A 26,801-nucleotide genomic window follows, 5' to 3' on the forward strand; every position below is an offset into this window, starting at 1 on the left:
TTGCTGCTCTATCTATGCTCAGAGGTCAATACCATTCTGCTCTAATAGATAAGGCGGTAATGGAAAAATTAGTTTTTTTATAGAGATATTTTTTTCTTCATTATGTAAACATATACTTCTGTTTTAACACATTTTTCAAAAGAATCACCACGTCAATGACAGCTTCCTTCCACATGTTAGAAAACTTTGAATCAAACAAAAAGACTAAATATCTTGTAGTGATTGACAATGATGTCGTTGGTACATAGAGTACTATATATAGTATCCAACACATGCCCTTTTTTTCTTGCATGTCCTCTCTTAGCATCACTGCATTGCTCTCAATCACTGGGGTGGTTATTCCATTTTCTTCTGTAAGTTTGAACCATATTGCTACTTGAAGAAAATGGCAATTGAGCAGCACAGTGATGTGGAGAGTGGACATGACAACAACAACAACAATAATAATAATAATAATGGGCTTCAGGATTTGCAAGAGCCCTTCATTGAGCAAGGGAAGAAGGATGTTTCCTGCAAAGATATTGAATCTAATACAACAATGGTGGAACATGGATCCATTGGAATGGTTCTGCTCAGCACATTTGTTGCTGTCTGTGGTTCTTTTTCATTTGGAACTTGTGTGAGTATACATAATATATATATATTTAAGAAATAACACTAATAGATGGATGTACAAAACAGGAACATGTGTTGTTATGTTTAAGTGATTATTTTGGCAGGTGGGATATACAGCACCTACTCAAGCAGCTATCAGGGAAGATCTTAATCTATCCCTTGCTCAGGTTGGTACTATAATCTTCTCTTCTTTCATTGACACTTATATGATGCTGTTTGAACTTTGAAATATTAGAAAAACTAATTCTGTTTCGTGGGGATGGCAGTTTTCCATGTTTGGTTCTTTAGTAACCATTGGTGCAATGCTTGGGGCTGTAACAAGTGGCCGGATTACCGATTTCATTGGACGGAAAGGGGTATGTGAAATCTAAATTCTAAATAAGTTTATGCAGTTTATAAGGGACTTTAAATTTTGATAAACAATCATTGGTTCTCATGGGAAACAGGCAATGAGAATGTCAACAGCATTTTGCATAACAGGATGGTTAGCCCTCTTCTTCTCAAAGGTATGCATCTCATGCAATATGTAAATTCATCTCCTAACAAAAATGTTATCAAATTTGAAATGAGCTTCAATTTGTTATTTTGTCTGCTTCAGGATCCTTACTCACTCGACTTTGGAAGATTTTTCACAGGATATGGAATTGGAGTTATCTCATATGTGGTAATTAACTATAGTATATTATAATATTGATCAATATTTTTCTTTTCCTAATTAGAAGCTTTGATAGAAAGCTATATCTTATGTTAACAAAATGGAACAGGTTCCTATATATATAGCTGAAATAGCACCAAAGAATCTTCGAGGTGGACTTGCAACAACAAATCAGGTGGGAAAACATTAAGAATGATCATATTACTTGTTTGATTAAAATGTTGAAGCACACCATTGGAGTGAATTTTGGTCTTAACTGCAATTGTATTGCAGCTTATGATTGTTATTGGAGCTTCAGTCTCATTCTTAATAGGAAGTGTCATAACTTGGAGACAACTAGCTCTAGCAGGTAAACCATAATTAATACCATTAGCTTTAAAGTTTAATTTTCTGCATAAGGACTGTTGTGAAGAAAAAGGGTCTAACTTGAAGGGTTTGGTTTGAAAATTGAAGGACTTGTTCCATGCATTTGCTTGCTGATTGGTTTGTGGTTTATCCCTGAGTCCCCTAGATGGCTGGTAAGCATTGAGATACATTAGTACAATCTTAAAGAGAGTGATGCAAAATTGTAGATTAATAATAAAAAGTATATATATTTTTTCAGGCGAAAGTTGGTCATGAAAAAGAATTTCAAGGAGCATTAAGGAGACTTCGGGGAAAAAATGTTGATACTTCTCAAGAAGCTGAAGAAATTCTTGTACTTTCTTAGCTCCAATCATTAACTTATTGAACATGGTTAAAATGTTTCTTAATCAAGTTGATATGCTTGATCATCTGAGCTCACTTTTCTCAACTCATTTTTCTTATAGGATTATATTGAAACTCTCCAAAGCCTTCCTAAAACCAAGCTTCTGGATTTGTTCCAAAGCAAGCACGTGCGATCTGTAGTGGTAAGTGGCATAATGTTCATACATACCAATTTTTGTATATTTACTCAAAGATTTCTAACTGTTTGTGATGACTTTAGATTGGGGTGGGATTAATGGTGTGCCAACAATCTGTTGGAATTAATGGTATTGGATTTTACACAGCTGAGACTTTTGTAGCAGCCGGTAAGTAAATATATGCAGTGGATGCATGCTGATTTTGAAAAACCAATATAATCTTCTGTGTAATTAATCTCCTATAACTTTATTTCCAGGACTTTCTGCTGGCAAAGTTGGTACCATAGCCTATGCATGTATGCAGGTTCCATTTACTGTATTGGGAGCTATTTTAATGGATAAGTCTGGAAGAAAACCACTGATAATGGTAAATGTTGAACAATACATTTCATTCCATAAAATGAAGAATCAGAATTTTTTATTTTGATGCCTAATTGATATACTTGTAGGTTTCTGCATTTGGGACATTTTTAGGCTGCTTCATCACTGGAATTGCCTTCTTTCTCAAGGCAAGTCTTAAATTTCATATATATATATAACACACCAAATCTCTTGGAGTGTATATCTTATTTAGTTCTGAAACTCTGACTTGTGACTTCATGAATCAGGATCAAAGCTTATTGCTCGAGTGGGTACCGGTGTTAGCAGTGGCCGGCGTGATGGTGCGTCTTCTTTAAACTATTGATCCCTTCTCCCATGGAATTCTTGTTCTTTAAGCTCATATTCTCACCATCCTTTTGCCTCTGCTTGTTAACAGATATATGTAGCAGCGTTTTCAATTGGATTGGGACCAGTTCCTTGGGTGATAATGTCTGAGGTATGTGTCATTCACTTGACACAACATAAACTTGAATGGTCTTGACTCATGTAACATGTTCAGCAAATATAAGATTCTAACTAATACTATATTTCATACTGCAGATCTTTCCCATACATGTGAAGGGAACAGCTGGGAGCTTGGTGGTTTTGGTTAACTGGCTAGGAGCTTGGGTAGTTTCATATACTTTCAACTTCCTAATGAGTTGGAGTTCTCCTGGTAAGCATAATCTTAGTTTCAAATAATTGTCTATTTGAATAAAATGGCATGTTAAATAATAAAGTCTTGGGGCAACAGATTTTAGCAATTTTGACTAGTAATTGGCCAATATAAACATCAAATGGTATGTGTGTAAATTCTTGGAAATGTAGGTTCAAACTATATTGATTCGTGTGCAAATTCTGATAAATACAAATAAAAATGATGTGTTTCATATGTGCAAATCCTTATAAATATGGGTATAAAATATAAATTATTATTAGTCTAAAATAATAATATTTGCTTGTCATGTAACATTACTGATGTATTTATATTTTAAAGAAAAAAATAGGCTACAGATACATAAGTCTGTATATAAATATATTATTAAGTGAGGATCTCAAAAGATAAGTTGACAAAAAACAAGTATCATACAACACATAGATTAAAGAATTAATGTATCTAAGTGTAAATTATTGCGTCCGAATTCATTGATTTCTCTTTGTATCAGATAATTTAACATGAAGGGAGGAAATAATTAGCATTTGTATTTTGTTCATCTAACTCTAGATGGTAACATATATTGCCATTTCTTTTGGGCAGGTACTTTGTTTTTGTATGGTGGATGTTCCCTCTTAACTATTGTATTTGTAGCAAAGTTTGTACCAGAAACCAAGGGAAAAACGCTGGAGGAAATACAGTCATGCATTAATTATTCATAGAGATAATAACTTAGGGATAATAACGTCCGGACTTGGGGTAGCTTAAGCCAAAAATCATATCACAATGATGTTGTGCAATTATTGCTGTTATGGATAGGATAGGCATTGCCAAATATGGCCCCAAGTTACAGAATATATGGATGACATGTGCACCAGAGATAGAATAAGTTGATACTTACTAATGTATTCTGTCCATTACTCCATTATATTTTACTAGTAGTACCTTATTTATAGAATAATTCAAATTATTCAAGCATGAAAATCAGGTGTCGTTTCACATTTAGTTCTTAAGGATCAAACCTAGACCATTATCTTTAAACAAATTAAATAACTATCATTTGTGTTAGCCTATTTAAGTATTTTAGTTTTCAATTAATTATTTATTTGATCATATACTGAAAGCATACATAGCAACAAAATTACTATTATTAACATAGTTTTTTCAAATTTCTAAACCATAAATATTAAGAAATAGACTCATTATTCATCAACACTTTGTACAACTTTTTTAATCCTACAATAAACAAATCAACCATCTAATCTTACAATGTCATAATATTTTTAATTAAGAAAAACAATCATAGCCAAGTTGCAAAATAATATGGATGAAAAAATTCTGATATAAAGGAAAGGATAATCAAGAAACATGTCAGCAGTCCACCTCTTGCTAGGATCTTTCATAAAGCACTTTTCTAGAAAATCATAATAGAAAAAACTGATTCCTTTCGACTTCTTTGGTGATAGTTCAAGATACTCAACGAAGAACCTCAAATACTCCTCAATACACAAAAAACTCACTCCATGCAAGCAATCTAATCAGCATTTCAATCTCTATGCATCTAAGTGTCCATATATCCATCGGAGCATTAATGTGACCAGAAAATGCCTCCGGCGACAAGTACAACGGCGTACCTCTAGGCTTGGACTTTCAAACCTCAACATATGCTTCCTCCTCTTTGGTCTTAAATAATCCGAAATCCACAATTTTTAATTGATAGTTTGCACTCTCTTTGTCCAATGAAGGAAACAGAAGAATGTTCTCTGGCTTGAGGTCACAGTGGACGATTCCATTAAGATGAATATGCGAAAGCCCTTTAACAATCATGCGTGCATAGACACTCACGTCGGTCTCCGAGAGAGGTTTTTTGCGGATCAAGTCATCCAAAGAACGGTAAAGAGCATACTCCAATAGAATATTGTAAAAATAACGTCCGTGCTCTACGATGGAATCAGTTCCAAAGTATCGAATGATTACTTGGCAACCACAGCTTTCACCTTTACAGCTGATTTAAAAACTCGTTCTTCTTTCTTCAGTGAGAATGTCAATCTGAGAATGCAGTTCTTAACAATAATCAAGTTTGGTATTTGTGTATCAATAACAATTACAAAATAAACAGTGTCATAAGAACCCTCTCCAAGACCTTCAGTTTCTTCTATTATAAACTACTCATCTATGATTGCTTTTTTTTACTCCTGTATCAACATCAAATATTACATACAATCATCAAATAATATTATTTATTAATATATAATTTTTTAAATACCTGTAGGCTAATTTTTGTGAATTATGAACCAAGTTTTGTGTTTTATTAATTATTACTAAGTTCGTTACTTTGTGCTATTTATATTAATTAGTTGTATCATTAAAAATCATATAAAATCTATTTTTTGTGTTTTTAATATTGTCTATTATCTTATAAATATCTATAAAACAAAATTTAAATAAAACTTTTGTTATATATTAGGACAATATAGGAAGATAATTTTTAAAATGAAATCAGGTGTCATTTCCAATTATCTTTTATATTTTTTGATATCATAGAGAAGAATGCCAAAACAAGTCAATTGGTATAGGTACAATTATCATCATTTGTTTTTTTATTATTTTTTGTATTAATTTTATATTGAATATTAATATTCCTTGTATGAATTACATTTGCTATAAATTTAAGTATGCCCCTACGTTTGTGTTGATTACATATATATTCTAATAATTTGATACTTGGACTCTAATTAATTAGTCCAAATGGACTAGGAGATGTCTATAAAGTTCTTCGGGAAGAGTTTCTGAAAGTAAAACTTGGCGATGAGAAATTTATTTTTCAACAATCATAAATAATGAAAGTCACTGTGTTCTTTATTGCCGTTAAAAAATATTCTGCATTTCTGGCATATATTAAATGATGTTATCTACTAAAATGATAAAATTCTTGTTGTTGCAAAAAAATATTTTAGTCAATACTACTCAATTATGCTAGTATGTAACATAAAAGTATAGAACATTATATTTTAATTTATGTATTGGAATTCTGATAGGGTAGTCTTTTCTAATCCAATAGTATTCATATTTGTAAACTCTACAATGTTATAATTTCTAATTTACTAAGAAGGTGGATAGATTAAAAATGAAAATTTTCATTTAAATAATATCACTTTCAAATTCATAACCATGCTAGAATTAGTATTCTTAATAGTGGATTAATGAAAGTAAGAATGCATATTATATTCTAGCAATTATACATACATATATATTATGGGATTTTTTTCCAGAAAATAAAAAATATATATTTCCCCAAAAACCATTTTTAAACTTTAATTCTTTAAATACAAATTTTTTTGTTTAGAGCAAATTCGCCGCACTCCGTCGAATTCTATAAAAATTATAGAATTCGCCTAACCGAATTCCCTTTAATTTTTTTCAATTTCAGATTTTTTAATCCATTATCATCATCTCCAAATAGTATATAGATATACAAACCGTATATAAAAGTACACAAAAATACATAAACAACAAGTATGACTTCTTCAAAGATTTTTTGAATTATAAATTAAAAAAATAAGCCATATTTAACAATAGCAACCATTATTATCGTCTCTAAAAATACAAAAGTACACCAGAATAAGCTATATTTAACAAGGATTTTTTAATTATAAGTCATATTTTATTTTAAAAAAATTAAAAAATATTAGATATAATTATATATTAATTTTACATATAATTTTTATATTAAAAAATTTATATTTCATATAATTAATATATTTATTTTAATTAAAAATTAAAATTATAAATTTTAATCATATCCGATGCATGATAAAGATTATTAGACTTAATTTGTTGATAAATAAAAAATAAATATGATGATTATTTTGACTCTTTTTGTAAATAAGAAGAAAATCAAAACCAATTAAAAATTCAACTAACAAAAAATTGTACATCTAATCAAATTTGAAAAGTTATAGATATAATTTAAAATATAAAATCTAAATTTAAGATTAATATTTTAAATAGGTCCTAAAAAATTTGGCAATTTGATAGATTTATCTCTAAAAAAATTAATTAATTTTAGATTTTTAAAATTATTAGATATATGTTATATAAGTTTCTAAGAGTATCGTTTTAACCGTCTATATAATATATATCTAATAATTTTAAAAATCTAAACTTAATTATCAATTAATCAATTAATTTTTAAAAAAAATAAATTTATTGAACCGCCAAATTTTTGAGGACTTACTTAGGTATTATTCTAAATTTAATTTTGATTTTATTTTTAATACTTTCCAACGATATATCTTTTAGCTAAGGATTTAGATTTTCTAAAGTTTGAATTTTACTCTAGAGAATAAAGTGTGATTTTCTATCCTTAAATAGTTTCTCTTTTATATTTATTTTTACGGGCCTGCTACACATACAAGCTTACAAGTTTACAAGTTGGCCCAGCCCAAATACAACTCACGCGCATGAAGACGGATTGAATAGAGCGTCACATTCATGCGCTCACCACTCAAACGGTTACGTATGCTACGAGTAATGGCAGACTCTTCCACTTCTTCCACTTCTTCCACTTCTTAAAGCGATTCGAAAACAAAGCAACCCTTCCATTTTTGAGCGAAAATCGAAGTTCAAAATATACAAGTCGTTGCTAACCTTCGAAACCTCCATCAACACACCATCAAACTCTCGATCAAGAATCTGAAGAGAAAACAAAGCAACCATACTCAAGGTAAGTTCATTAAGATTCCTGTATATTTTTCAGATTACGAACTAGGTTTTACTTTTCTTCTACGTCGTTGTTCTAGGGTTTACTGTTATTCTTGCTTCTTTGTTACATTGTTCTTCTACGTTGTTGTTCTAAGTTCTCCTGTTATTCTTGTTGTTCTAGATCTTCTAGTAACTGATTTTTGGGGGTATATTCCGTATATTGGGGGTGTATACTGCTTGACCTTGTAATGTTGCTTGATATTAAAGCATGTTTGAGTGATATTTGACTGATATATATGGATGTATCTGAATCATATCCATGGGTGTATTTCACTGTTATCAATGGGTGTATCTTACTGTTATTAATGGGTGTATCTGACTCATATATATGGGTGTATCTTACTGTTATCAATGGGTGTATCTTACTGTTATTAATGTGTGTATCTGACTCATATATATGGGTGTATCTTACTGATATCTTTGGGTGTATTTTTCGTTTCAGAGAAAATGGCAGCAAGAAACCAAACAAAAGACCTTAAGTGTGCCACACATCTCCTAAGTGATAAATTCAGAAACATGAGTGAGGAGAAGAAGGTGATTGTGAGGGATCTTGGATTCGGTGGGTTGATGCACATCCCACCACTAAGGGTGCATCACCAACTGTTAAGGGAGCTGGTAAACAACTTCAAACTTGGGGAGAACAGACTGGAAACAGGATATGGTTCTTTCAAAATAACACCAAGAAAGATAGGTCATGCGCTTAGCATCAATGCAACAGGTAACTAGTTCAAAATTATAGGTGTATATTAAGTTGATGCTTGGGTGTATTTGAACTGACTTTGATACTTTGTTGTTTTCCTTTTTGTAGGAGATCTATTTCCTGAGAAAGTTGACTATAAGAAACTTTCTGAGGATGACAAAATAATTTTTAGAAGATTCCAGGGTAAGACCCTCAAAAGTCTTACCGATGAGATGATGGAAATCGGCGTTAGTAACAAAGAGGAACGCCTGATGTTCAAGAGGATATTCATCCTCTATATACAGCTGGCGTTCCTTTTTCCAACGACGATAAACAAAATCTTGCCTATCCACCTGCCCCCAATTTTTCAGATGGACAGCATCAAGGAGCGAAACGGGGGGGGGGGCATGTTTTGACCTTCATCGTCAAGGGCATCACAGACTACAAGGAGAAAAAGAAGAAGGCAATTGATGGCTGCCTCTTTGCCCTGATGATAATTTACTTTCATCTTTCAAAAAACAAAGGAAAGAAGAGGGCTGAAAGACCACCAAAACCATGGATTGCCAACTGGAGTAAGGAGCAGTTGGTGGAAAGAATGACTGCAGAAAGAGAGGAAATTTTGGTAAGTAAACATAATATGTTGGATGTATTTTATTTACTTGAATGCTGCTAACTAAAATATCTAATGTTTCAGGGGATTGTGAAGATGGCGGAGACAAGAGAAAAAATGAAAAAAATGAAAAAAAAGAAAAAAAGAAATAAAAAAAACAAAAAAGGAAGGCGAGTTCAACATCGTCTTCGGAGACAGAAACAACTACTGACAGTGACAGTTCTACCTCTGAGTCTGAGACTCAAGAAGACTCAGAGGATTCAGGAAGAAAACACCCCAGCAAAAAGGGGAAAAAGTAAGTACCATACTTGGGTGTAATTTCTTTTTCGAGTTGGGTGTATTTTGTTGATCACGTTGGGTGTATGTAGTTTATTAAGCTGGGTGTGTTTCGTTTGCTGCGTTGGGTGTATATTGTATATTCAGTTGGGTGTATCTTGTGCATTCATTTGGGTGTATTTTTAGTATGTTCTAAATAATGATTTTTTGCCTTCCAGAATGGACTCCAGAAAAAGAAAGAAGAGTCAAGAGGAGTCAGATTCTGATTCAGAATCTAAATCTGAATCAAGTGATGAGTAATGTCCTGAAATTATTACTCCTTTCTTTTGGCTTCATTATAAAGATTTTGTGTATTAACTGAAGTGTCTATTATTAACTTATAGGAGCGAAGAATCATCACCGGTGGAGAAGGAAAAGAAAAAGAAAAAGACAAAAACAACACCAAAAAAGTAAGCACTTCTTTGGATAATATTCTGTGATAAAATTAATTTTTTATTTCTGATTGGTGCTCTTTTTTTTCCACCCAGAACACAACCAAAAAAGAAAAAAGTTGTTGTGGAGGATTCACCTCCTGAAGAAGATCAATACTTTGATGGGTACAGTACCTCGTAAGCTATATTACCGTCTATCATCGTAATTATTTTTGTTAACATCTTCTTTTATGAATGTAGTGAGAGATATGAAATATCAAGTGAAGAGCTAGATGAATTGCTAAGGAAAAACGTTGATAAATCTGTTGCAAAGGGGTATGTCTTGCTGGGCTGTCTATTTCAGATTTTGGTGTGTTTTCTTTCCTAATAATTGTTTCTTGTTTCGCAGGGAAAACGAAGCTGACCTACGATCGACAGAAGGTCGCTATGCCTCCTCTGAAACGTAACAAAGCATGTCTTCTTTTTGAATTGTTCGGGTGTATTTTTTGACTTTCTTTGGGTGTATTTTAGGTTGAGTCCGGTTCAACAGTCAGCCAGTGAGCCGGCTGATTCGAATATGATGGTTGTGAGGGAACAGACACCGTCGGATGCGCTTGTAATGTGAGTTTTTGAAGAATATTTCAACCTTATTACCTTATTATTTTGAAAGGCATTGTTAACCTTTCATTTTTCTTCTTGTTTAGAGTCCCAATTCAAGTTTTTGTGCCGGCGTCCCAAACAACCACTGTGCCGGAACTTCAAGAAACACCTGTGTTAGATTTTGAACCAACCCCTCTGCTACAGATTGAAGGAACTACAGAAACGTAAGAAATAGTATTGGGTGAATATTTGTTTAGAGTTTGGGTGTATATTGTGTTATAGTTCGGGTGTATATTTGCTAACAGTTTGGGTGTATATTGTTCCTGAGTAGTTTTTTTTACGCCATGATTAATTTTGTGTAACTGTGCAGCACTCCTGAACCCCCCCAACAACTTCAAGAAACCACACCCACGCTTCCCCCAACTCCATCTAAAATGTAAGTTCATCAGACTAAAATCAATCTTTTCTTATGATCTGTATATTCTTACTCTTATAATATGTTATACATGATGACGCAGTCATCCAGCCGCAGAAGACGTTGTTGCCCTGATGATGATGGCACGGACAGCATCCTATGTTCCTAAAACAGATCCAGTGCCATCATTCAGCCTTGGCTTGACTGATTCAAGCCAGGAGGGAGCGTCAACGCAGGAGACAGAAAAGAAAAAATTTCCAGAAACTGCAGATTTGCTAGAACAATTAGACGATTTGGTACAAAAAATAGCAAGAAATGCAGCAAAAGAAGAAAGTAAAAGTCCACAAATTCAAAGGGAGACTGGGGAAGAAAGTTCTGGGAGGTTTGAAACTCCTGCGGGGATAAATGAGAATACGGATGATATGAAACAGAAGTGCTACATTTGGGGACGCGAGTGAAGACATACGCAGATGGCAGAACTAACGAGTATGAAAACATGTGCACTTTGATGGCCCAAGATAAATACATTTTGACAAAAATGCACATTGCATCACTCCAGCCAGCAACTTATATAGAAGCTGAGGTAATATTAGAATAACACTAATGTTTTTACACCAAAGTTTACTGAAATGTTTATTAATATAAATTGATTTCGGCATATATTTCTAGATTGTATCTGCCATGTGCCTCATCCTGAACCAGACAAATGATAAAAGGTTTCAAGAATAAATATACTGTCTCCCCCCGATATTGTGGTAAGTGTTACTTCTACGCATTTTGGGTGTATTTTCTGTATTCATTTGGGTGTAGTTTTTAAGTTCACTTGGGTGTAAATTGTGTATTCATTTGGGTGTATTTATAGTATTCACTTGGGTGTATTTTCAGTATTATATTTGATGTTTCACAATTGTTGCAGAACATGGCCATTTCGAAGCACCCAAACGGGGAATTCATATCACCTAAAACCAATAAAGAGTTCAGGGTGGAAGACTACCCAAGTTTTATTCCCTTTATAGATGCAAAAAAATTAACTTCGCATCCATATGTAAGTTTTCATTTGTAAAATTTGTTAGTACCGTTCTTTACTTATATGCCAAATAAAATAACACACTGTTGAAATATGGCAATCCTTCAGATTTTTGCACCTATTTGCCACGCGGACCATTGGTGGTTATGGGTGATTGATACAAGAAAGCGGAGATTTCATATACTTGACCTGCTACACAAGAAAGCTCCAAGCGATCAGAGAAAGAAGCTTAATAAATTCACTGTAAGTTGGCTCTGTGTTCTCCTTTGGGTGTATTTTGTGGAACCATTTGGGTGTATTTTGTTGATCAAGTTTGGTGTATGTTGTTTATTCAGTTGGTTGTATCTTGTGCATTCATTTGGGTGTATTTCATTCGGGTGTATTACTGATTTGTTTTGGTATTTAAGGGATATGTAATTTCAAGAATGAGAGCATATGTTGGCGGGGAACCTCCGAAGAAAGGCGAGAAGGAGAAGGAAATTAAAGCATCATACGTCAAAATATCAGGCCAAAAATCAACGTATAAATTTGTGACTCTGAACATTAAATTTTTCTAAATGAGATTTGTAATTTATTTTCTTCATTTTCAGATATGACTGCGCTATCTACGTTATGAAGTGGCTTGAGTTAATTGAGCCGGAAAACATTAAAAAGGGGAAGTATGAATGGGATAATTGGAAACAGGTAGCTGTCTTTAGAACTATATAACTCTGTATTACTTTAATGAATTAATATTGCTGTTTAAACAGAATATACTTTTTAATTGTAGGACGAGGTGGACCACTATAGAGTGGAGTATGCTTCGCGGATACTATTCAATGAAATGAGTAAAGAGAGAGATGAAGCAATTAGAGCGAGTAATGCAATAAGACTGTCGAAGCCATCCTCCGTATTATTGAGTCCGTTTTGTCAGATAAATTCTACTGATATAGAAAATGAGTAATCCAACTGCTAGCTAGTATGTAAATTGAACAAATGCTATAAAAAATTGCCATTTATAAACAACTTCTATTCAATGAAATTTTTTTCCATAGTTAAACTATATGTCCTATTAAACTATCTGTGCTGTATTCAAAAGTTGTATTACAGGTGGTTAAATATGAAGGAAAACATCAAGGCAGATCTAAAGACAGATTATAAAATTTACACCCAACGGGGGGTTTAATATACACCCAAGATTTCTTAAAATATACACTCAAACTCTATGTGCTGTTAAACTGTCTGTGCTGTATTCAAAATGTATGAATTACAGGTACCAAAATATGAAGAAAAACATCAAATCAAATATACACCCATAACCTGCGATTTTTTAAACCCAAATAAAGTTGAACATACACCCTGAAATCTATCCCCCCATGATGCTTTGAGACTAAAACCCTGAACCCTAAACACTTAAAATGTAAAATGTGAATTCACAAAAATACACCCAAGCGAAACAGTGCTTTTACATCCATATTCTGTAAGACTATACACCCAAAGAGTTATCCACTGCTGCTGGTACCATAAACTGATAATTCATAACATGTCCTTGATATTGCCTATTATTTGAAGGCACCACTGATGTAGCATCAAACAGGTTTATCTGAATATAACAGTCACATATTAGCTAAACTATTAACGAGAAAAATAAACTCAATCACCACAAATTTAAAGAACATTACTTTTACCTCGCTTAAAACTTTCGTTTTCTTCTTCTTTGCGGCATTTGCAATCTGTTTGTCCAACTTTGAACCTAGCCTATTTTTTGGACGTCTTCTTGTTCGGATCCTTGGCGGGCTTTGAAGCTCGTTAACGGATTCCAAGTTGGCGTCTTCGTGGGATAAAGAAGATGTCCACTTCCTTTTGGCTTTTAATGATTCCATCTCAGCCATGACGTTATCGTACGCACGGTGCAGAAATGCAGTCATCTCCTCCGATTCGGATGCAAATTCGCAAATATTTTGCGAACGAAAAACTAATTGGTCAAACCTCTTGCTTCTTGGCTCCATCAGTGGCTCGTCGTGGCTGCTCTTGATGTGTGTGTGTCGCCTCTTTACCTTCTTGCTCCATCGTTCCAGTATATATCTAGGTGACACTTGGCTTACTTGTTCAAAGCTTAACACGCTTAGTGCGTGACGACACAGTATCCCTCTCGACTCGAATAATAAGCATTGGCATTTTACCTCGGCTGCAATTGAGTCGTAAGTAACCACAAACTTGTTGAATATTGAGTTGGAAACTTATTCTCCGACTTCGTATACTGAATAGCCTAGAGCGGAATTCGTTAATCTGGTGATGCAATTCGCCTTTCCTCTGAATTGCGCTTGGACTTCCCTAAACTCTTGATGAGTGTACACATCTTGAAACTGAGCTTCAATGGAGGATTTGGTTGCACACGGTATGACCGTATGAAAATCTGCAGCATCTGATTCTCTCTCTGCTTGCTCCCTGCTTCTGAGGCAATTATCGTATTGTTTGACGAACTGAATAAGCGAGCTGTTCCGGGTGATAAACTTGTTAAAAAATGAATACATGCTCTCGCTCCTTTGTGTGCTTCTCATCCCTGCCCAGAAGTGGTGATCTAGATAGATAGGAACCCATATATGACGGTCTTCATACAGATCTGCATAATACACCCAAACACAGACTATAAATACACCCGAAAAAACATGCAATTTACACCTCTGATGCAGATTTTAAAAAGACATTACCTGAAAGCCACTTGTTGTCCACAAGACCAAAATTCAGCAGAAAATCGTTCCAATTCCTATCGAATGAGTCTTTGCTATGAGAGTTAAAAACAATTTGGCTCATTCTCGTTCAATATCTGCATGTCCCTTATACCCGTTTAATTTGCTTGGAATCTTCTTCATGATGTGTCAAATACACCAACAGTGAATTGTTGTTGGCATACAGGCCTCTAAAGCCATTTTCATTGATGCGCATTGATCGGTGAGAAACCCTTTCGGAGCGTTTCCTCCCATGCAACGAAGCCAACATTGAAATAACCATTTGAATGATTCAATTTCTTCGTTTTTCATCAAAGAGCATCCGAGAAGTGTTGACTGACCGTGGTGATTCACCCTGACAAAAGAACCACAGACCAAATTATACCTGAAAACAAATTACCATAGTGCAGAATGCAAAATCATTAGGTACACCCCAACACATGCTTCGTATACACCCAAAAACAGCCAATATACACCTCTGCTGCGGATTCATAAAAATACATTAATTTAGCATCATAAATAGGGGCAGTTTGTTACCTGTTTGTATTGTAGGTGGTGTCAAATGAAATGACGTCTCCGAAATACTCAAAGGCAGCTCTACTTCTTGCATCGGCCCAAAAAGCCAGCTTAATCGATTGATCCTCCTCGAGTTCAAGCTCAAAAAAGAAATTCTGATTCTTCTCTTTCATTCTTAACAAATATTTCCCGAATTTCTTTGCATCTTCTTGTTCGGAAACATTCCGCACTTCCCTAGTAATGTAATTCCTCACGTCCTTTTCGATAAAATTTAACTCGCAGTGACCCCCGGCAGCTGCAACAAATGATTGAAAGATTTTGCTTAGTCTGATACCGGCCTCCTCGTTATTCTCTATTGTACGACGAATGGACATGCTTAGTTCCCTGTGCTGTTTGAGCATCTCTGCTTTACTTGGATAGCAGGGGTGTGAATGATCCAGCACAACCTTTGAAATGATCCAAGCACCGACATCCTTCAATGTGTGTATATAAATTCTTGCAGGACAGTTTAAACCGGCTGTCGGATTCGTCTTCTCGGTCGGAGATATTTTAGATTTCCATTTTTCCTCTCTACTACATGTAATCAATTGATTCTTAATCTCGTTTCCCTTCCTATTTGTGCTCCGAACTCTTGTAGAAAAACCTGCAGCCTTGGCGTAGTTTCTGTAAAATTTTCCAGCATCTTCAAGGGTGGTAAAAGTCATTCCAACCTTCGGAATAAATTAGTCATCAACAACAGAGAGAGGCTGCAGAATACACCATGTCAAAAACTATAAATACACCCATAGATATGATTCAAATACACCCAATCATGTCTAATATGATACACCCGAACCGCAACAACTCAACTAAAATGACAATAAAAGCCATAAACTGTAAATACACAGGCTGCAGAATACACCATGTCAAAAACTAAAAACACACCCAATCATGTCTGATATAATACACCTGAACAACAATAACTCAATTAAAATAACAAAAAACTAGTAAAGTGTAAATACACCCACACTTCTAGCAAAAATACACTAAAAAAAGACCTGATCTACACCCGAGCGTCTGCTATAAATTCCAGATAATTAATCACAACTAATATATTGAATCGACAGATTCATGTTAACGTGTTAGTTTCACAGTCAATGTTCAGCAATTTTTCAACTACACAATGATATACAAATTACTGCAAGAAAATTCATACTAATCCTATGTAAATCAAACCTCAGGAACTTCATTATATTCAAATTCATAATCCACCTCGCATGGATTCAGCTGACAATCCGAGGTTGAATGATCCATTATCTTCAAAACGAATTCAAACTTTGATTTCAGAAAATAACAAATCAAAATAGAAAACGAAACTCGAGTTGCACACAGAGAGGAAAGTAACGTAAACGAAGAACATACCAGTGAGAAAAGGAGAGGAAAAGAACGATGGAGAAGAAGGAGGGAAGATGCGCGAGAAGAAGAACAACCAAATCTCAAAATAACGAAAACGAAGAAGGAAACAAATCTTTTAAATTTGGTAGTTAGATATACGCGGGATCTTATATAGCGCGTGTATACAACGTATATAGAGCAACACGTTTTTTTGTTTTATTGCTTAATGAACTTGTAAAGCATAGAAGCCCTAATGGCTTGTATGCAGAGCTTTTCTGTTATTTTTAATCTCACCTACAAAATTAATGGTAAAAGATCACACTTTACTCTTTAAAATAAAATTCAAACTTTAAAAAATCCAAATCATTTAGCTAAAAAGATACGTGGAACTCCTCACTCACTGCGGGTTTAGACGTATTTAAGTAGATCTAAGAAGAGTGAACGCACAATCTTTCTTCTTCTTCTTCTTCTTCCCCCTCTTAGAAGAGAAGAGAGAAGAGAATGGCGTCGAGGACATCAAGGACTGTATTCCGCGTAGCAATGGTGGCTATCTTGCTTCTCTTTCTCTTCTACATCGGTCGCCCTTTGTACTGGAAAATCTCCGCTACCGTCCACGACATTCGCAACAATAAGCAAACCGTTAGAGAAGGTAATAACACCAATACACCTTCAATTTCATTCCGACGTTTCTCTCTCTACAATTATTCTTCAATTAATCTGTTATTCTTCGCTCCAGGTCTCTCACAGATCGTAATCGAAGCTCAGAAATCGGTCGGTTGGTATCACGACGAGTCTGACTCAGGGATCCGTGCTGCTAAGAGCCGTAAGCTCCTCCGTCGCATTTTCTCCACTGTCGCTGGTTAGGATTGGTGTGCGTTTTTTTAAATAAATTATGAATTCACGATTCGGTTGTGTGCTTATTATACATGTAATTAATTGTCTATAGTGACAATAATTAGTTAGGTTAATCTTATTCAAGCATGTGGTGCTAGGGTTTCAGACTTTCAACGGAAACATAATAAATTAATAATTAGTGATTTTCTTATGTAGTTATTAATGCTGCCGTATAGAACAAATCACATGATTTTGTTGCCTGTGAATGTGAATGATTTTCTTCTTATGTCTTCTGTTTTCTTGTATTGTGTTAACTTTTGCTTGAAGTGCGGAAGGGTAATGAACTAATGATGTGCTGGTGCTATGCTGTATTATATTATGTTACATTCAGAAAAAAAGAATGTCACTTCTATATTATATTGAATTTGAATGGAGGCGATGCAAAAGTAAATTGGTAAAGTTCAATAATCACATTACTGGTAAATAACATGAAACTCGGCTTGATATTTCCTGAGCTCAATAATATGGAAAGAGAAAAGATGATCCGGTCTATAGGAATGGGATCTGAGAGTAGGAGGAAACTGGAAGTTTGTCATGCCATAGAAAAATTGTTCCCTTCACTGTACGCTTCAGCCATTAGCTCACCTATCTTGGGAAACTTTTTTGCTTGAAATTTTTTTAAAAATTGATAATATTCCGGTGCATAGCTGCAGTTATATTGTATGACCCTGTAGAATCAAACTCCTCTGTTACAAATTATGTCACTTTAGAAATTTTAGAAACATGATAGAAATATACTCAATGTATCTTGGTATCTAAATGTATTAAATGATAGATTCTGAATACATCATCAGAAGTTTCAAGTTACAGATAATTTGGAGGGGATTTTTATGGTGCCTAAATTTTAGACATAAAATTTAAAAATAAAAAAGTGGATTCCATCTTCTTCTATCTTTATTTTTAGGCAATTTAGGCAAAAAAATCATAGACACCAAAAAATTCCCCTAATTCAGAATGGACTTAATATTTAAAGACGTGTCTACCTCTCCCTAGTCCCCTCCTATCTAACACAAAAGTCAATCAAGTTAATGCATTGCTCTTTCTTTGCCATCTGCAAGTGCGTTTACTTTCAAATTTCAAATTGCCGTGCATTGCCACATAGTTGTAGTGATCTAACTAGTACTTATTTTCTTAACCTTTCTTTGGGTTGCTTGCCCGCAGGGGTGGCAAATCGCAAAACAACCCCCGCCTCCCCGGGGCGGTGAGCCGTTGCCCTGCTCCCGCCAATTCTGTTTTTTTTTTTTTTTAATATAATCTATAAACATATAATCATCAGCTAAACTATTTTAAAATAAAATAATAAAACTAAGATTATAAGAAATAAAATAAATATTATCCAAAACATATAATTATATATCTTTAAATTTCTAATAAATCAAACATAAAATATAATCTAAATTATAACTTATGAACATCTTCAATTTAAAAAAAAAAAAAAGACGAGTCCGCTGTTCCGTCGAAAGTCAATAGATTGGACAAGCTTTTTAATTTTAGTGGTTTCAAAAGTCAATAGATTGGACAAGCTTTTTAATTTTAGTGGTTTCAAATTTTCAGTCTAATTTGTTTTTTTGGCAAGTCATGTGGATCAGTTCCTCAGGTTTCGGTTCATTTGTCACCTCTATTTGTCCCGTATTTGGAGCTTTGCCGACTAGTCCGAATGTGACATGGGTTGCGCATCTAGTTGTGGTGACGAGTCTCCTAACTAGAATAACTACATACAATAGGCTTTAAACTTGAGACTTACTTAAGCGAATCCAAACCGCTTACCACTTGGAATAACCACCGTTAGTGCTTAGCCTGTTTATTGATTGAAGTTTCTTAATGGTGAACCTATTTATTAAATAAAATGGAATTGGATAAAATTTTTGTCTTTTTATTTTAGGTGTATTTAAAAGATTAAAAAGAATATTTGGTCGAATGGTTAATTTTTTTGTTGGTTTAAATAAGTGTTAAAAATTTAAATTTTATTTTGTGTATCCAGTAATTTATTAACTAGTGACCTATAATAAATTAATTTTTAATCTGTTAAATTATAAAATATCGTTTAAAAAAAAAAAAACAAAGGACAAAAGAACATTGCATAACATTTGGATTTATCATTTATCTGCCAAAGAGAGTCAGTATGGCTGTGCCTGTATGGTGTCTCGAAACCAATGATAAATTGACACGGACATGCTAATTTTAACTTTTGTTAGACCTGCAGAATTGTTTTGATATACTTTAAAACTTATTTCAAGTATATCAACGAAGAATAAAATTAGACATCTCAGTTTATAATCATATTTGAAGGTGTTCAAGTGTGCATGAGGAAGTATGTTTTTTAGGGTAATATTACTGTGATAAAAGCAAATTTTTTCAGCATGTTTGAAAATTGATGTGTCTGTTGGATGGGTAACGTGTATGAGTATTGTGGTCACAAGCATAGATAATTTCTGTCATAAATCAGAGACTACATATAAAATGTAGGAGAGTGATTAGGTAAAGTAAAATAGATTAATGTTATTATAATGCTTGTGATTATATTTATTGGACATTTTAATGAACTAGCCAAATTATTTTTGTGTGGACTAAATTTTTAATGTTAATTTATGGAGAAAATTTTATTTGATTTATATTGTCATGATAATACAAAAATTGGTTGCTTAAAAGATAACTGTATTTATAACATATGAATAATGTGTAATGATATAAAAGGTTTTATATTACAAACAAAGAACGTAGGATTAATTTGTTATCAAATAATTCATTATTTATAAAGCAACCGTATATTTTTTTTTTTAAAGAAAGTCATGATAAAGAATTTAAATAGGTTTTTAAAATAAGTATTTAAATGTATTTTAGAATTTTGAGTTTGGATTTAGCCTAAATATTTTGTTGGTCCATGAAATAATTAAAAGTAGGTTTGGTCTAATAAAAAATAATAATAACAATAATAGATAAAATAAAAGATTTACGAAATTTGCTATACATACGAGTCTTTTTGGTATATAAGTTTATACAAGTAAGTATAATTCCAACAAAAATAACCCTTATTTAGAGAGCGTATAAACACGCGCTTTCTCAACTTTGAATAGCACAAAATGAGAAACATTCTTCTTCAACGTTTGTATTCTAAGTTATTCCTCCTCCTCCTTCTCCTTCTTTTTTGCATTCCTCCTCCTTTTTTCTTCGCATTCTTTCTTCTTCTTCGCGTGTTTCATCCTCGTCGTGGTTCTTTTAATTGTTGTTATTATTGCTGCATTTTTTTCCTTCTCCTCTTTTTATTAATTTTACAACATTATGTATTTTTTTTCTTTATTTGATTTTTTCTCCTAAGAAGAATTATAAGAAAACGAAATAAAAAAATGAGGAAGAAGAATCAGTAGAATATGAGGAGGAGGAAGAGGAAGAGGAAGAGTTTTGAATTATACAGAATTTATCAGAATAAAAATACACCCAAAATTCTTAAAATACACCAAATATCTTCATGTTACACCCAAATTGCTGTAAATACAGAAAAATGTTTCCTCTAATGCTGCATTTTTTTCTTATTCTTCATTTTCGTATTTCTTTTCTTTCTTTTAGTTAAATGAATGTAAGTTTATCATCTTCCAAGTAATTTTGTAGCATTATGTGTTTCTTCTTCTTCTTTGTTTGATTTTTTTATTTTTATTCTTGTTAAGAGAGTAAAACAAAAGAAACTTGAGAAGGTAAAACAAAAAAAAAAAGATGAATAAGAAAAAAAAGAAGAAGATGGTGATGATGATGAAAAAAAGAAGAAGCAACAGACGATGAGAAAGAGGAAGAGGAAAAATTTTGAATTATGCAGAACTTATCAGAATAAAATACACCAAAAATTTTTAAAATACACTTAAATATTTTCGTGTTATACCCAAATTTGCTACAAATACAGAAAAATATTTCATCTAATACTACATTTTTTTCTTCTGAATTGAACCACATTTCAGCCACTTGATTGGATTCAAAAAAATAATCAATTTCGTTCTAGTTCAATTGACAATTTGAACCTGAATTATTCATTATCTTCAACAACGAAATAACTGATGATGGAGGAGAAAGAGAAAAAGAAAGGAGGAGAAGAAATTCCAATGAAAAAAAGAAGGAAAAAGAGGAGGAGGAAGAAAAGGTGGTGTTGATGATGAGGTAACAAAGAAGAAGAAGAAGAAAAACGTGTAGTAACAATACAAAGCGCGTGAATATAAATGACTTATAAAGATTTGTATGAAAAAAAACGCTTGTATATAGAGAATAATTGTTTTAATAATTGCCTAATTTTTTTTCTTCCCTGAATTTTTGTCTAATTTAAATTTAAATTTAAATCTCACTTTTTTTATATATCTCTTTCTTAACGTTTTGATTTTCAAATTTTATATAAATTTATGTACAAATATATTGGACCTTTTGAAAATATGAGTTTAATTTTTATACGTTGATAATGTAAAATATTTTACACTATCGTACAATTATATTTATTTTTTGGATGACTATTCACATAATCAATATAAAATATAGTTATTTTTACTAATATGATCTTACATAATTAAATGTGCGTATAGAATTATTTTATATTAATAGTGTATCAAATTAAATTATAAAAATATTTGTAAAAAATTTTCGATTAATTAAATATCATATTTTAAAACTTATTTCTCCATGATTTATGAATTAAACATTGTAAAAATTCCTTTATCTAGTCACTAAAATTAATTTAATATACCTATTTAAATTCCTTATAATGATGATTTACTTTAAAAATATTTTTTTGGTGTCGTAAATAATAAATAAAAAATAATAAAATAAAATATATTTAAAAACTTATTTTAAATACCTATTTAAATTTCTTATCATGACTTTCTTTTAAAAAAATATATATCCTTGTTTTATAAATAATAAATTATTCGAGAACAAATTAATCTTTCGTTTCTTTGTTTATAATATAAAAGCTTATATCATTGTACATTATTCATTTGTTATATTTCTTTGTTTATAATATAAAAACTTCTATCATTGTACATTATTCATTTGTTATAAATACAAGGTTGTTTTTCAAGGAATCAATTTTTGTATTATTATGAAAATATCAATCAAATAATTTTTTTTTCATAAATTCACATTGAAAATATAATTCACACTTACAAAATAATTTGGCTAGCTCATCGAAAATTCCAATAAACATAATCACAAGTATTAAGACAATATTAATACATACTACTTAGAGTATCTTCAATAAGTGAGTTTCATTTAACTTTTTCTGACATTTGGAAACCTACCATTGGAGCATAATATGATTGAGTCTCGGCACATAATTCCAAAAGAGAGAGTTTCCATTCAGAGAGACTCATTGTAACTAATAATAACTTGTCAAAATAAATAATTATATAAAATCTGAATTAATTAAATAATTATATTAAATAACTAAATCATAATTAAATTAGTAATAATTATAATAAATAATTATATTAAATAATTATATTTTTATTTAATTAATAATTTATATTAATTATTTAAATAATAATTAATTAGATTAAATAATTAAAATACTAACACTTACATAATTAAATAATTAAATCATAATTAATTTATTAAATAATTTTTATTTTTAAAATTTAAAATGCTAACCACATTATTAAAATTAGTCGTTTCAAAACTAGCCGTTACAAAATTAGTCGTTGGAAACTAGCCGTTACTATGTTACCGTTATTATTAATAAATTAATATCTTATTACTCTATATATACCACTTACATACACTTCTATTCTCACACTTTCTTCTACTCTTCTTTATCTTCTTCCAAGTTTACAAAATCAAAGTTCTGCTGATATTATTTTTTGTTCGAAAAAATGGATCCAAACCAACTCCACTCTTTTTTCAATTATTTACAAAACTTTTCTCAAACTCCAAATACCCAACAATCTCAAACCTCAAAACTCTCAAGTTCCAAATCAAAACTTCACACTACTAAATATGTTTCAAAATCCAAATCCACAAAATCTTCCTAATTTAATTTTCAATCTCCTTACAATAATCAATTTCCTATATTCCAACCACAAAATCAAAATTTACAAACACCACATTTTCCATCTTTATCTATATTTAACCCCTCTATCGGAAATATTACTCCAATATCTTTGCCGTTTCCAACTCAATTCAGTGCATCAAGACATAACTCATCTGGTGTTGGTGGCTCTTTTAACCAATCCTCTCAGACTCCAATACAATCTAGTCCAAAATTCACAATATTCAGATTTTGCAAACCCTCGTGGATTAGATGCTATCGACCTCAATGATGATGATATTGAAGATCGGAGGCAAGATAGTATTCAACACCAGCATTGGAAAGAGGATGAGATGCTGATCAGTGCATGGTTAAATGTTTCAACTGACTCTATAGTTAGTACCGATCAAAAGGGAGAAATATTTTGGAGTCAAATTCACAAGTACTGTGTAGAATTTTGCTCTGACATGACAAGTGGGTAGTTGCATGTAAGAAACGATGGTATAAGATTAACAAGGTTGTTGCACAATTTGATGATTGCTACGATGAAGCTAGTCGAAACATAAGGAGTGGTTCGAATGCTGATGATATAAAGGAGTTGGCCTATAAACTTTATTCCACAAATTATGGTAAAAAATTCACTTTTGAGAGGCATTGGAACATGCTTCGTTTGGAGTAAAAATGGATAAGCCAACTACCTACTGACGATTGGATTTTTCACGGTTTAGAATTTCACAAATGAATTCTCGTTGCAAGTATAGTTTCTAAACCAATCAAAAATCCTTTCATACAAAAGATTGTTTGTCACAAGTAACAAACCCCTAATTTTATAAACCGAAGTATTCAAACCTCGGGTCGTTCTCCCTAGGAATTACAATAAAGTGCTTTGTTATTGGTTTGAGTTATTTTGGGGTTTTGGATAAGAAGCATGAAAAGTAAATGGCAATGAAATTAAACTAACAACTATAAAAGGCTCTTGGCAAGATATGAGAACTAGAAGTTCTATCCTAGTTATCCTTCTCAATTGTGATGAGTATTGTTCATTGCTACCACTTAGTTAACCCTTACTAAAGAAAGGAAAGTCAAGTGGATGAATTGACTTGAGCCACAAGTCCTAGCCAACTCCCAAGGAAAGACTAGCTTTAGTGCACTCCAAACCAATTAGCAATCTCTCCAATTACCAATCAACAAAGGAATTAGATAACTCAAGTGCCACTAATTACTCTACCTAGGCCAAGAGGAACAAAATCTATACTATAACTAGAAGAGGCATTTCAACAAACACATAAAAGGCAATGAAAGTAAACAACATAAATTGCAAGAATTAAAAAAAGAGATCTAACTACAAAGGCAAGAGATCAACAATAGAAAAGTAAAGAAGAACAATTATTATGAATTACCTCTTATTGAATTGAAAGAAAATGGAAGGAACAATAGTAGATCTACAACAAAGTGTAAGAACAACATAAAGGAAATTGCAATAAAAGAATGGAAGAAGAATGAATGTAACAACAAGGAATTGAGAAGATAGAAGTAGAAGAAGATGAATTAAAATCTAGATCTAAGAACTAAACCTAATCCTAATCCTAATCCTAGAGAGAAGTGAGAGCTTCTCTCTCTAGAAACTACTTCTAAAACTAATCCTAATGAGTGTGAATGAACTAATGGTAACTAACTTGTGTTTCCCTCTTCACTCCTTGGGTTAAATAGCATCAGAAAATGAGTTGGATTGGGCCCACAAGGCTTCTAAAATCGCTGGCCACGTTTTGCTTCAAGTGGACTAGGTGGCAGCAACGGCGCGTGCGCGTACTATGCGCGTGCGCGCCACTACACTTGTAGCAACTATGGCAAATCTTATATCGTTTCGAAGCCCCGGATGTTAGCTTTCTAACCCAACTGGAACCGCATCATTTGAACCTCTGTAGCTCAAGTTATGGTCGTTTAAGCGCGAAGAGGTCGGCTTGACAGCTTTCCGGTTCTTTCATTTCTTCATGAGTTCTCCAACTTTTCATGCTTCTTTCTTCATTCCCTTGATCCAATCTTTGCCTCCTAAACCTTAAATCACTTAACAAACATATTAAGGCATCTAATGGAATCAAGGTGAATTAAATTTATTCATTTTAAGACCTAAAAAGCATGTTTTCACTCTTAAGCACAATTAAAGGAGAAGTTATAAAACCATGCTATTTCATTGAATAAATGTGGGTAAAAGGTTATAAAATCCCCAAAATTCAATACAAGATAAACCGTCAAAATGGGGTTTGTCAACCTCCCCACACTTAAACCAAGCATGTCCTCATGCCTAAACCAAGAATGAAATGAGGGATATAACACTTATTCAAAGCAAAGAAACTATGTGCATGCAACTAAATGCAAAATGATTCTACCTACTTGGTTAAAAATAAATCATTCTCCAAGACATACATGCACAAGTAGGACTTAAGATCATATAACGATTCATGAATCCTACCAATTGAAGTATAAATATGAAGTTCACATAGACTTGCAAGAAGAACGCTCATGAAAGCCGGGAATCAAGGAATTGAGCATCGAACCCTCACCGGGAGTGTTTACACTCTAGCCGCTCGGTGTTTGGGGTTGATTCTCTCAATTCTCCCCTAATCATGCTTTCCAAAATTTGTTTTTCATCCAAAAATCAACAATTATTTCATGCATGCATACAATTATCATGAGGTCTTTTCTTTAGGTTGTAATGGGGCTAGGGTTAAGGTAGGATGCATATTTGGTCAAGTGAGCTTGAAATTTGAATCTTTGATAAGCTTAAACTTCCCACCTAACCTATGACATCCTATACAATTTCAAAGCTAACCTAACTACCCATTTCTCACTTTTTCACATACTCATGCAATTTCTTTTCATTTCACAACACTTATGTATTGATCTTTATTGAGCTTCACTTTGTTTTGGGGCATTTTGTCCCCTTTTTATTTCTTTCTTTTTCTATATTTTTTTTCTTTTCCTTTTCCATATTATTTTTCTTTTCTTTTTCTTTTGTTTTTCTCATTTTTTCCTTTCTATATGCAAAAATCTCAATGCATAAGGTTTTACATTTGATCAATACATGAGTATGTACCCAATTCCCAATATTTTTCAATAACAATACAAAATTACCCTTTTATTCACCCAATGTCCCAAGATTCCCACACTTGAATGATACTCACACACTCTAGCCTAAGCTAATCAAAGATCCAAATAAGGACATTTATTGTTTTTCGCTTGAAGGCTTGTAATGTGCTAAAATAAGAACAAGTGGGTTAAGCGTAGGCTCAAATTGGCTAACAAAGGAATATAAAAGGATTGGCTATTTGGATAAGTGAGCTAATGAAATGATGGCCTCAATCAT

At 32.7% G+C, this 26,801-nt stretch overlaps 2 protein-coding genes across 2 annotated transcripts; both read left to right on the plus strand.

Annotated features, from left to right (window-relative positions):
* Positions 1-2: 2 nt before the first annotated feature.
* LOC112704984 (sugar transporter ERD6-like 16) lies at positions 3-4,153 on the plus strand. Its single transcript, XM_025755849.3, has 17 exons — positions 3-619; positions 720-782; positions 882-971; positions 1,062-1,121; positions 1,214-1,279; positions 1,380-1,445; positions 1,544-1,619; positions 1,724-1,788; positions 1,875-1,967; positions 2,080-2,160; positions 2,238-2,322; positions 2,412-2,521; positions 2,604-2,663; positions 2,763-2,816; positions 2,912-2,971; positions 3,076-3,190; positions 3,773-4,153. Exons 1-17 carry the CDS (start codon positions 386-388, stop codon positions 3,889-3,891), a joined length of 1,497 nt encoding a protein of 498 aa, XP_025611634.1. The 5' UTR covers positions 3-385; the 3' UTR covers positions 3,892-4,153.
* A 12,755-nt stretch (positions 4,154-16,908) lies between these two features.
* Positions 16,909-17,668, plus strand: LOC112704992 (uncharacterized). Its single transcript, XM_025755857.3, has 2 exons — positions 16,909-17,197; positions 17,285-17,668. Exons 1-2 carry the CDS (start codon positions 17,050-17,052, stop codon positions 17,410-17,412), a joined length of 276 nt encoding a protein of 91 aa, XP_025611642.1. The 5' UTR covers positions 16,909-17,049; the 3' UTR covers positions 17,413-17,668.
* Positions 17,669-26,801: the final 9,133 nt, after the last annotated feature.

The sequence above is a fragment of the Arachis hypogaea genome, chromosome 1 (genome assembly GCF_003086295.3).
Source record: "Arachis hypogaea cultivar Tifrunner chromosome 1, arahy.Tifrunner.gnm2.J5K5, whole genome shotgun sequence".
NCBI classification, from domain to species: Eukaryota; Viridiplantae; Streptophyta; class Magnoliopsida; order Fabales; family Fabaceae; genus Arachis; species Arachis hypogaea.